The 12,820-nt window shown below is 38.7% G+C and overlaps 1 protein-coding gene across 1 annotated transcript; it reads right to left on the minus strand.

The window, feature by feature from the left end:
• Positions 1–1,574: 1,574 nt before the first annotated feature.
• LOC108676554 (blastula protease 10) lies at positions 1,575–9,286 on the minus strand. Its single transcript, XM_018164642.2, has 12 exons — positions 9,271–9,286; positions 8,554–8,660; positions 7,558–7,717; positions 6,535–6,725; positions 6,299–6,366; positions 6,057–6,183; positions 5,119–5,245; positions 4,735–4,869; positions 4,297–4,395; positions 3,800–3,956; positions 3,258–3,416; positions 1,575–1,683 (listed from the first exon to the last, which is right to left on the minus strand). Exons 2-12 carry the CDS (start codon positions 8,653–8,655, stop codon positions 1,680–1,682), a joined length of 1,329 nt encoding a protein of 442 aa, XP_018020131.2. The 5' UTR covers positions 8,656–8,660; positions 9,271–9,286; the 3' UTR covers positions 1,575–1,679.
• Between the last annotated feature and the right edge of the window lie 3,534 nt (positions 9,287–12,820).

The following is a 12,820-nucleotide window of genomic DNA, read 5'->3' on the forward strand; positions in this document are numbered from 1 at the left end:
TAATCAAGAGAATGAAATTTGCGATAAATTTCATGGGAGGTGAATTTAATGGGAGATAGAACTTCAGAATCTATTTGTCACCGTACTTAAATCATTCAGTATTTCTGGCTTTGAACAATTTGGTTCATGCACTCAATGCTAGCAACCCTTAACACGACATTTTGCACACTTTTAATGTATGTAATACTGGACTTTGATGCATCTTATTCCTGATGTCTCGCGAGTGGTGCATGTAGGTGAGTGGTGCGTGTAGGTAAGTGGTGCGTGTAGGTGAGTGGTGCGTGTAGGTGAGTGGTGCGTGTAGGTGAGTGGTGCGTGTAGGTGAGTGATGGGTGTTGGCGAGTGGTGCGTGTAGGTGAGTGGTGCGTGTAGGTGAGTGGTGCGTGTAGGTGAGTGGTGCGTATAGGTGAGTGGTGCGTGTAGGTGAGTGATGGGTGTTGGCGAGTGGTGCGTGTAGGTGAGTGGTGCGTGTAGGTGAGTGGTGCGTGTAGGTGAGTGGTGCGTATAGGTGAGTGGTGCGTGTTGGTGAGTGGTGAGTCTAGGTGAGTGGTGAGCCTAGGTGAGTGGTGAGTGTAGATGAGTGGTGCGTCTAGGTGAGTGGTGCGTGTTGGTGAGTGGTGCGTGTAAGTGAGTGGTGCGTGTAAGTGAGTGGTGCGTGTTGGTGAGTGGTGCGTGTTGGTGAGTGGTGAGTCTAGGTGAGTGGTGAGTGTAGATGAGTGGTGCGTGTAGGTGAGTGGTGAGTCTAGGTGAGTGTTGAGTGCAGATGAGTGGTGCGTGTAGGTAAGTGGTGCGTGTAAGTGAGTGGTGCGTACGTGTAGGTGAGTGATGGGTGTTGGTGAGTGACGAGTGTAGGTAAGTGGTGCGTGTTGGTGTGTAATGCGTGTAGGTGAGCAGCATGTATAGAGGCATTTTTGAGAACGTGTTTTTTCAATAAAATAATTGAGAACACTTCTTTCCAGCACAAGTCTGCGCTTGAAACAGCATTCATTTCAATCCGTATCAAAAGTGTGTATCACAATTTCAGTTCGTCAATAAATCTCAGAAAAACGTACATTAAAAAAATCATTTCTGTATCCCCAACACTCTTTCAATTTTGTGGAATTCTAAAGAATAAGGGATCTCTAAGAACTCTCAGAATCTTCTACAGTCCGTTGCCGTAGAGTTTGGAAGACAAAGGTTATCAATTTTGTTGTCTGTACGTCGCAAACTTCCCTACGTTTCTGCTATGCAGTGTTGAAGGGAATATCAGACCGACTATACTGCAAGCTCCCAAAAATAATTTTAGGAATGTATGTAGGTCGTAGTTCAGAAGCAGGTTGTTGTGAAGTTGACAGCAATAATAAATTCCATGCAACATTAACTGCAATAATAAATATTTTAGTTTTAAAAATAAAATAATCAAATATCCGGCATGAAATCATAAATCGTTCCAACTGAATTATGATTGATGTGATATAATTACAAGCGTTTTTTACCAATGAACTGCTTCAGTTTAACTCGTACCACAAAAAATTCCATGTAGCGCTAACAATTACGAGTTCGTTATTTTTGTTGTAAATAAAACAAAATTAGAATTTGCAAAACAATTTTTTCGCACACAACAAACGTAGTTAATTATCTGATACAACATTCCGTTGCCTTCTGTCGCCAAGACTCTTCAGCCAAAGAATAGGGAGAAATCACCTGGAAAGAAAAGTAATACGTCATTGCTGTTTTCATTTGCATTTCTTCAGATCGGCTAGAAAACTTAATCACTGCCAAGCTGATAAGTGATCCTTACACAAAAGATTTTTTAAACGATGTGCAATTAAATTTTACTGATATGGTAAAACTGAATTTTCTCTTGACAAAGGAACATTATCGAGTTAATGACTATAGGGAAAATCACTATTTAGATCTACGTGTGGAATAGTTCGGAGTTGTGAGGGCACTGCCTCATTAATGTTTCGGCTCGATTTGTTGCACAAGAAGATGCCAAACAGATTTAAGTAGAGCTGGATTAGATTTTGGATACGCGCTCATGCTCGTATTGTAAGTAATCTCATACATCTTGCTCATGAGTAGACTCATACGTCCAGCTCATGAGTAGACTCATACATCCAGCTCATGAGTAGACTCATACGTCTAGCTCATGAGTAGACTCATACGTCCAGCTCATGAGTAGACTCATACGTCCAGCTCATGAGTAGACTCATACATCCAGCTCATGAGTAGACTCGTACGTCCAGCTCATGAGTAGACTCGTACGTCCAGCTCATGAGTAGACTCATACGTCTATCTCATGCTCTAGCTCACATTTCTAGCGCATACCTTTAGTGAGCACACACAATGTATAGGCGCACAGCGAGAAGTGCGTTAATGCTGTATGACACAGTTGTGTCCTGTGCAATATGTTGAACTAAATACTCGAATCTCTTGCGTGGAATACTAAAGTACGGAATAAATAGATTCATCTTGAATTTGCTTCAAATTTCATGAGCATGAGCCCGAATATTGAATAAAATTAAGGATTACTATCGCAATAACCATTTATTCCACCACACAATCGTCACTGCACACAATCGCCACTGAACACAATCGTCATTGCACACAATCGATACAGTACACAGTCGCCACTGCACACAATCACCACTGAACACAATCGCCACTGCACACAATCGCCGCTGAACACAATCGTCACTGCACACAATCGATACAGTACACAGTCGCCACTGCACACAATCGCCACTGCACACAGTCACCACTGCACACAATCGCCACTGAACACAATCGTCACTGCACACAATCGCCACTGCACACAATCGCCACTGTACACAATCGTCACTGCACACAATCGCCACTGCACACAATCGCAACTGCACACAATCGTCACTACACACAATCGTCACTACACACAATCGCCACTGCACACAATCGCCACTGCACACAATCGCCACTGCACACAATCGCCACTGCACACAATCGCCACTGCACACAATCGCCACTGTACACAATCGCCACTGCACACAATCGCCACTGTACACAGTCGCCACTGTACACAATCGCCACTGCACACAGTCGCCACTGTACACAGTCGCCACTGTACACAGTCGCCACTGTACACAATCGCCCCTGCACACAATCGCCACTGTACACAGTCGCCACTGTACACAATCGCCACTGTACACAGTCGCCACTGTACACAATCGCCACTGCACACAGTCGCCACTGTACACAGTCGGTACTGTACACAATTGTGAGGTGTTCTCAACTTGTACCTGCAGCCTGGTATGTCCTCGGTGGTGAAGACAGCTGTGTAGCCTCTGTACGCGTTCTCGCCACCGTTGCCAAGAAAGTCGTAGTTTTTGTAGTGGAAGATGAGTTCAGAGTTGTCACTCTTGAATACTTGTTGATTCTTGATTCCTTCACCACAAAATCTGAAGCAAATTTTTAAAAGAAGGAGAATGAAGACGAGGGATTAACTTTAGACGCTGAATTGGCAAAGATTTAGACGATGACCAAATATCACGAAGACTAGATTATTCTGTGTGATGCATTAGGTTGAACGGTTCCTAAATTGTCTCAATAGTTATACCTATGAGTTTTGTTTTTAATTGCAACGGGGGTGAAACTCGATTATGTCATGTGGCTTAATTTTTCTCCAAATACAACGAACATTATTAAATCGAAAGCAAAAATGCATGAGAGATATTTCAGTAAAGTGTTGCAGTAATAGATATCTAAATATTTCCAGAATCTGCTCATTCACTCGTTAATATTCATGTACACTGTAGAGTTCATCTTAATAAATAATTCGTACATTTTTCCATCCCCCACGGAAACATCCGTGCGGATTTCAAGGGTCGAGGTGTACTTGCAGTTCGGCATGTCATCCTCTTCTCCGAGCTGGAAGTCCGTGAACGTAACCACCGCTTTCTTGCATTTGGGCGCCTGCATCACTTGAGTGTACCGTATTGCTGCAACGCAGTTTATTATTATTTCAATATTCCAAATCAACGTTAAAAATATGTTTTAGCGTAAGATTCTTATTATTATCTAGTAGCCAGGGTGCTCTCAAACGCGACGTAACTTTAACGTCCCCAGCTCAGAAAAATACACGGTCCTGTGATGGCCCAGCTCACAGGAGTAGTGGCCCAGTGGTAACAGTTAATAACATGGGAAATAGCATGTGCTGCAGACGTAAAATTATTAGAATTAGAACACATTGTTTAGCTGACCCCGAGGATTAAATCGGACTCATGCATAAAAACAAGGATAAATTAATTAAACTATTCTTAATTCATGAGAAACACATACCTTCCTGTGGGCCGTCATTGGGGTAGCCTGGAGACGTGACCTCTGCACCCGGGGTATTGATGACAGATGTGTACGGGGAGTACTTCTCCAGCAGGGCATCTAGGGTGAAATTTAAACGGTCAAAATAAAATTTATTGAAAAATTATTGGTCATGTGGATGCTATAAAGGTTCCATTTGAACTGGAACGAGGCAATTCAACTCTAGGTCTGGATGAGGCGATAAAAAATTTTCAGAACAAACTCCGGTAAAATACAAATGAGAAAATTTTATGGAACTTACAACCCACTAGGCAAATGACTTCGAAATAATGTTAATTACAAGTTCATTTCGTTGGAACAACGTATAATCAATGCAATTTCAGCATCAAATGTCTGGAGGGAAATCGTGTATCTGCAATCACGCCAGTTGTCACACACTTGCTGCCGTACGATGCTGACCTCTGTAGCTCATGGCGAACTCTTGACACTTGTCGCCAGATGTGCCCAGGGGACAAGCGCAGCTGCAGTCCTTCTGTATGTAGCCGCCGTTCTCGCAGGGATCAGATGTTTGACCGCAGGCCTCCAACCAATCATCTTGATTAAATGAAGTTAATATATAACAACTTGTAGCTTCAAATATGCAGCCGTATATGATGTTCCTATGACTCACATACGCATTTGTACATGGTGTTCCCATGACTCACCTATGCATTTGTACATGGTGTTCCCATGACTCACCTACGCATTTGTACAACATGGTGTTCCCATGACTCACCTATGAATTTGTACATGGTGTTCCCATGACTCACCTACGCATTTGTACATGGTGTTCCCATGACTCACCTACGCATTTGTACATGGTGTTCGCAAGCTTTGCATTCCAGTGGGTGATTTCAGTGCCTTCTCCCATGATGTCTTGAAAACGAGGATCTTTAGCCACCAACACGCGCTTACCGTTTATGCTAGCAGCCTGCACGTGTTAAAACCAGTATGATTTATTTAAACTCATTATCATTAAAAATATTTAACGGTAGATGAACTGGAAATTACCATGCAAACGAGAAAGTAGGATTTTGTATTCATCAAGAAACTATAATACTTTCAATAGACCTTGAAAAAATAGCAAATAATGTTCACGTTGAACTAAAAAATTCTGCAACAGAAAGTTCGAACATCAGTTAATGTATATAAGATTAAGCAACACCATTTGGTGTTATTTATTTATCTAATGTATCCATGTCATTTTATGGTTATTCTTCATATTTGTGGTACGCTTTGTTTTACACGCAAGTGCTCCCGAAAGTCGAACCCGACATCGTTATTCTCTGGTTGTCTTAAGAGCATGTGAACGCATTAAGATTTTTTCCAATTGTTGAAATCAAAAAGTTTTTTAACCCATGGAAAATCAAACAGGCAAAACTCATCTCTTGAACTTTATACCAGAATAATACGACTATTGTTCCTGTGGTTTCAATACGACAATCCACGAAATCAATATTCGTGCTTTCAATACGACCATCTTCCTATCTTTCGAGTTAAGATTTAATATTTTGTGCTGGAGGAATTCAGTGATCAATGACAGCATTTATAAGGGAACAAGTGATTATTCATTATTGTATAAAAGCGGCAGCACTTTTAAATGCTAATTCTTTTAAGCCGGTAACCGACCAATTTAACTCATACCTAAAGTTCTCCAGTAACGGGTAGGTGTCTGAGAAGCGTCTAATGATCAGGTAAATTGTAATCAATGTTGAGTGTACAATTGCTCGCACTGTGCTCACCGTATCCTGGTAATGCATGAGAGAAAAGTAGTCGTACGGAATCCCGCAGTTGATGGTTTCAGAAAATTCAAAATTACTGGCCATTTTAGGGTCTATGTTCTCCCGAACCACAATGACGTTGTTGTCCCTGTAGATTAGTTTAGCATCAATTATGAACATTCCGGTGTATATACCTAAAAATCTTATCAATACTAATGATAATGATAACAATGATGACATTTTTTCGTGCACCTGACGCGTACCTGTCGCTGCGTTTATGTTCGTGACGCATGCCCAAGGCGTGGCCGATCTCGTGCTTGACACTCCGACCCTGGAATTTGTGCGTTAGAAGTTCACTTTCATTATTGGAATGCAAATTGGGGAAGCATTAATTGCAATGCAAAGCAACAGTACCTCACCATCATCCCTCACCATCATGCCTCACCATCATCCCTCACAATCATGCCCCACCATCAAGCCTCACCATCATGCCACGTACCTTGCACGTATCGACTATGGAGACCGTCACTTCACCCTCGACGTAGCCGGTGACCGTGAAGCAGCCTCCTCCCGCCCTGAACTCCAGGTACTCTGCACGCTTGTCGCCCTCCTCCATCTTGAGGAACTTAATGCAGGTTTTGGCCTCCCAGGCGCCGATGGCCTCTTCTAGCATCGTCATGTTCATTTCCTCTGTCATATATCATCATTTTAAATTCCTCTGCCATACATTATCATGTTAACTTCCTGCCATACATCGCCATGTTAACTTCCTACCATACATTNCCTGTTAACTTCCTTCCATACATCGTCATGTTAACTTCCTTCTTTACATCGTCGTGTGAACTTCCTACCATACATCGTCGTGTGAACTTCCTTCCATACATCGTCATGTTAACTTCCTTCCATACATCCTCCTGTTAACTTCCTTCCATACATCGTCATGGTAACTTCCTGCCATACATCATCATGTGAACTTCCTTCCATACATCATCATGTTAACTTCCTGCCATACATCGTCATGTGAACTTCCTGCCATACATCGTCATGTGAACTTCCTGCCATACATCGTCATGTGAACTTCCTGCCATACATCGTACTGTTCATTAAAGAAGAGTTGCATGTTTATAAGCACAAGCGTTCAGGAAAAAATTGTAAGTGGATTGGCGTAATCGACCGTGGTGTGGCATATGCGTATGGGAATAAATTAATTTATATAGGAGCCCACATGTGTCCCCCGTTATTTGAGTGTAGTTAGCGCTGATGAGTTCTAATTAAGTAAGCCGGGTAATGTATATATAGCAACATTAACCCGAATATGTGTCGCAATGTAGCAACATTAACCCGAATATGTGTCGCTATGTATCAACCTTAACCCGAATATGTGTCGTAATTGTGTTTATTTATTTTTATCAAAAATAATATCTACTTTCAAGCTAATTAAAATCAAATGGAATATGGTTAGACCGATTTGCACAGCAGCCTAGCCAGTTGAGTAAGAGCTACAGCGATTGTCTGGACTCACTGTAAGTTATGATGTATGGGATTTTCACTTCTCCCTCTGTTCTTGGCCAAAGACGTTCCACTGACATCAAGTTTTTAGCGTGCAAGCAGGCCCAGTCCTCAGCAGAATAGAGGATGTCCCCAACCGGGACATACCCGTCGTCGAGGCGTTGCGGCGCACCCTGTAAAAATTTCATATCTTATCTTTCTGTAGAAATTGATACTTTTTTGTCTGTATGAATTGATACTTCTTTGTCTGGAAAAATTAATACTTTATTTGTTTGCAGGAATTAATACTTTGTTCGTGCATTAAGCACAAAGAAACTCTTAAGACATTATATCAAATATATTTAAACTTTTAGTATTCTTCATTGAAACCAACATTCATCCAGGTGCATATCCTATGCAGCCATGATTATCAATTAACGTATCTTATAAACCGCTATGTCATATATATCGCTATATTGTGTACACCTATATACCGTAATAAGCATTGTACATTGTAAATCGCTAAATCTATTATATGTTAATAAATGAATTATCACCGAGTGATATTAATATGAAATACAAATTTCACTCCAGCCTCGAAGTTTACAGTAGTAAATCTGAATTGAAAAATTCTATCTACTAAACTTAACAAAATTTTGTTATTGATTGAATTCTTAAAAAATTTCGTTCAAACTTCAAGATAAAAGTGATACATGAATTTTATGAAAATTAAATATCCTTCTATCTAGAAGAAAAAATTTCAGTGTTTTATATAGTAGAGAAGAGATATTTCTGTTTATATTGGCATTCTTGCTTTAAGATTTAGCATCGAATTTAGGAGAACAGTGTTCATGCAGTTAATTATGAAACTTTAACTAAAATGTAGTTAATTTGATTTTAAGTCAGAACAAGAGCCAGAACAAGAGCCAGAACAAGAGCCAGAAAAAGAGCCAGAACAAGAGCCAGAACAAGAGCCAGAACAAGAGCCAGAAGAGACAGGAACATGAGCCGGACTAGCCTGGAATGTTACCTGCAGCGGCGGGGCGGCGCTGAGAGGCGCCACGCAGCAGGTGAGGCAGAGCGCCAGCAGCGCTTGGGGCGGCGCCCCTCGGACCATCTTGAGTGCCATCATAGTGACTGCTATAAATGAAGTTAATATCTTAATGATGATAGTAAAAATAATGACAATATCATTAATAGTAACAGTATTACCATTTTAACTATAACATCTGATATTATTATTATTACTTATACTAATATAACAATTATAATAATAATATACTATATAATAATTCAACATTATCGTCGTTGACTATTCAGTAATAATTATAAAATAATAATTTTATCCTCGAGATTTGGTAATTTATTGAAAAATTAATGACTTATTTTTATTTATTTCAAATAGCTTGGCAGCTATTTGAAATAAGACTTAAACTTGAGAGTTTAGAAGCAGGGCATAATCTAACACATTTAACAGTTAATTCTTATTTAACACATGCACTGAAACCTTATTGTAATTGTAATTTATAATTCAATTTATTTAAATTAAATTTATTTAATAAAATTATGAATATTTTAAATTAAAATTTTATTATAATAATTAGATTAATTTCAAATACACAGTTCATTGGGAAATTTTACAAATTAAATTTAGTACAATTGCAAATCACAAATTAATGGGAAATCACTTTTTGGGCAATGTAAACCAATCATATATGTGAGTGTATTAGAGAAATTGATGACACACCTTGACCGGCGCTTGAGGGAACACGTCTGCTACTGAGGGCATGGCTGGACGCACGCTCTATTTATACCCTCACTAGGAAGAGGAGGGAGAGGGTGAGGAAATTTTGAGGGGGAAAGAGGGAAAGGAAAAATGGACGAAGTGAATTATAAGAGTAAAATATCAGGCAAAATAATATATAAACAATAATTATTTGTAATGTTTAATGAATCATAATTTAGCCGAAACGAACAAGAAGGCAGAGACGTAACTAAGTTACGTCGATGTGTTATAGATACACAAGTATCATATTAATATAATTTGAAATATGATCGTATTAGTAACTTAATATATTTTATTTATAAGAATTATTATGTATTATTTATTCATAATTATTATTATTTAAATTATGTTCTTTATTCTACCAGCATTACCCTGCTTCATATCGCCCATTTATCGTCTCATATGCGATCATAGAATTCGCCATTATGCAAATCAAGGACATCTTGTATCAAAAATATATCGCAACAATCATTTCACTTCCAGTTATTATGATCGTTAATTTGTGCCATTTTCATTCATCGATGTTTCTACAAAATTCGTCTGTGACACGATGATTGCCTTTTGTATTGAAATCTGCATGATTTGTAATTTTTTAATAAAGAAGAAATTTAAGACAGACAAGGTAACACGAAAATCAAAATTAATGCCAGCGACGGTTAAATAGTATTTTTTTATTGGATATTATCATAGCAATATTATTATTAATTGGTAAATGTTTAGCAGAAAAATATTAAAAAAATGAAAATTTCTTATAATGTATATTAAACATCCATAAGGTTCGATATTATAAGCAATTTAATTAAATTTCTATTTTATTTTATTTTTTGCTCATCGTTAATGATGGTATGGTAACGAACAACGGAGTATGCTGAATCCGGTTTTAATTGGCCATTGGGGGAATAGTTATATCAAAAATCATGATAATGCTAAAAATCACGAACTAAATTTTCAGTAAAATATAATTTCGGGAAACATTCAATTACCGACACATTTGATAATTCCGTCGAGTTATTTAGTAGGCAGCTTCCTTCTTATTGCAGAGCATCGCATTCTACAAGTCAGTGCTAAAACTATCGACCTTTCTTTACGTGAGCACTCTACGTTATGGATTTCAAAAGATCAAGATTAAAGTGAGATTATAATGTTTTCATTGAATTCGAGAAATGAAGTGTAACTTAAATAACTCAAAAGCTTATTTATTAGCATTAACGGGTATAGTGAGAACAGGAATGACGGGATTCGGAATAACGGGATCAAAAAAGTTCATTGATTAATTAGCTCACTTCTAATTAAACTGCTTATTAGCTTAACTGCTTAATATCGACGTATTTCGACAAATTAATTCTGCGTATTTTCAGAATAATTCAACTAACTTTCAGGATCACTGATGGGGCATCTGCCACCTAAACTTCGAATACCTGCTCCATCCTCCACTACAACACGACAGAATACGAGAACTTATTCTTCATAATTGCTAGTCAATATGTCACAGATTATGTGGTGTGTACATTTATTTGATAAGACAATTTTCTGGACTACCAGCCTCGTTAGGAGACAAACTCTCGACTTCCAGAATGTTTGTCATTTCGATAACTTTAGTTACACGAGATAATGGCTCGCAGAATGGATGTCACGCCGTCAATTTTCGACTTTGATAAATTTTGATTACTTTTCGCTTCGACCAAATCATTTCACAAACTTTCGTTCTCCAGAATGTTTGTCTCTTCGATTACTTGAGTTTCCCATCAACAATGAAAGTAAATGAAGCGAACGTCGGTTCGATCTTGGCGATAGGCTCTAACAAGCAATAAATCTCTCTTCAAAAATTAACTATTATCTGGACATCCACAAACGCTCTTGACTTAACAAACTGTCCAGATTACATTGTATGCTCTGCAATAAATCTTTCCTTCACGACCACGCTGCCGTCTTCATATTTTTTGCCGGGGATGTTTTATAAATGATTTTCAATACTTCAATCTAATGTTAATTATTCTTATATTGCTAAATGAATAATTTTACAGGAGAGAGTCCTGAACTCTTTACTTTATTCAGATGATAAGCAAAAAAAATTGCAAGGAAATAGTGCAACAATTGAAATATTTATGGAATATATTTTATTTAAATATTGAATGTATATATATTAAACAGAGATTGTAAGTCACGGAACTTTTGTTCTCTAACGAGCTCCTATGTTTCTTCTGTCAATGACTGTTTTTTTCACCGAAGAATAAATCGTCTATTCAATTTCCAATTTATCAAAAGGTAAGTCTTCTTTATCAAATGTTAAATTTCTGCTGATGTACAGCGATCAACACCACCAGCTCTTTATCACATCACATTTTTTTGCTGGGTTTGTTTTGAAAAACTGGAGTATTTTCACAACCAACATTCACCACTGCCGTGTATTTGAACCCAGCATTTGTCAGTCAATATGGAGCTGGTTGTAGCACCTGTGTCATGGAGGTGACTAAGAGCAGGGATTTGGTGTGAATCATACATTTTCAGCAACGTTGAAAATTTTTTTTTTGGGGTTCAGATAGCAGGTTCATCCTAAAATTTATTTTGTTTCATTTTGTTCATAAATTTAAATTTCATCTTCGTCTTGAAATTTAATTTTTTGAAAAACTCATGTAGCAAGTTTGCCCTAAAATTCATTCTGAAATTATTGACTGGCACGACAATATTTCCGACGTGGATATATCATGTATATAATAAAAAATATAACTCAGTACTCACTGCAGTGAGTGACAGAGAGCGCATTTTCTCGTCGACGAAAACGTGAAGTCACCGACGGACAGACAGACGGACAGACAGACGGACGGACGGACGGATAGACGGACATGGCGAGCACAATAGTGCATTTTTTCCATAAATGAGAAACGGGCTAAAAATGCGTGACACTTTCACGCACAAGCCCGTGCGTACAACGTCGGCTTTGCAATTTTTTTCATACGGCCGACACATGCTGTGATATAATATTTTTATAATAATAATAATAAATAATAATAGCGGTTTCAGCGTTATTAGGCCGTAGGCCTGTCGCCGATTCTTAACATCGCAGAACATTCACAGCATTTTGCGGTCTCGAACTCGCAACTCACTGCTACAATTCTGCTGTGCTTGACCGCCCGGCCTCCTTGCCGATTCTGACCAGAAACTGACGCACAGAAGCTGAGATCGAACCCGCGCCTCGCTGCGCCAATCTTGGTGCTCTGAACTTTAACCACTGGGCCACCCTGCGAAGGAAACTTAGGTGTGCCATTGCAGCATATATAAATGACTATGAGTTTCAACAACAGGAAGCTCCTAATACCAGCGATCCTCATAAACAACTATGTATAATTTACTAAACGTCTCCTACTTCCTTCCTCATCATGAATGTTTGGGCCCATCTATGTAGGCTCTAACCCGTTCTGCATTATTCCATCAGTCGTAATGTTTTCACGATAAACTTCACGGATTTTTCGATAAATGTCAACTAATTTGAAGCCTTCAGCACAGTAATGCG

The sequence above is a fragment of the Hyalella azteca genome, unplaced genomic scaffold, assembly GCF_000764305.2.
Source record: "Hyalella azteca isolate HAZT.00-mixed unplaced genomic scaffold, Hazt_2.0.2 contig3780, whole genome shotgun sequence".
NCBI lineage: Eukaryota > Metazoa > Arthropoda > Malacostraca > Amphipoda > Hyalellidae > Hyalella > Hyalella azteca.

What these genes read in the sequence shown, in the direction of transcription:
- LOC108676554 (XM_018164642.2), bottom strand. Translation starts at nt 8,655, where the DNA reads ATGATGGCACTCAAGATGGTCCGAGGGGCGCCGCCCCAAGCGCTGCTG. An exon ending in GCGCCGCCCCGCCGCTGCAG is followed by an intron (nt 7,718 to 8,553) that starts GTAACATTCCAG and finishes AAATTTTTACAG; the next exon opens with GGTGCGCCGCAACGCCTCGA. An exon ending in GAACATAAACGCAGCGACAG is followed by an intron (nt 6,184 to 6,298) that starts GTACGCGTCAGG and finishes ACTAATCTACAG; the next exon opens with GGACAACAACGTCATTGTGG.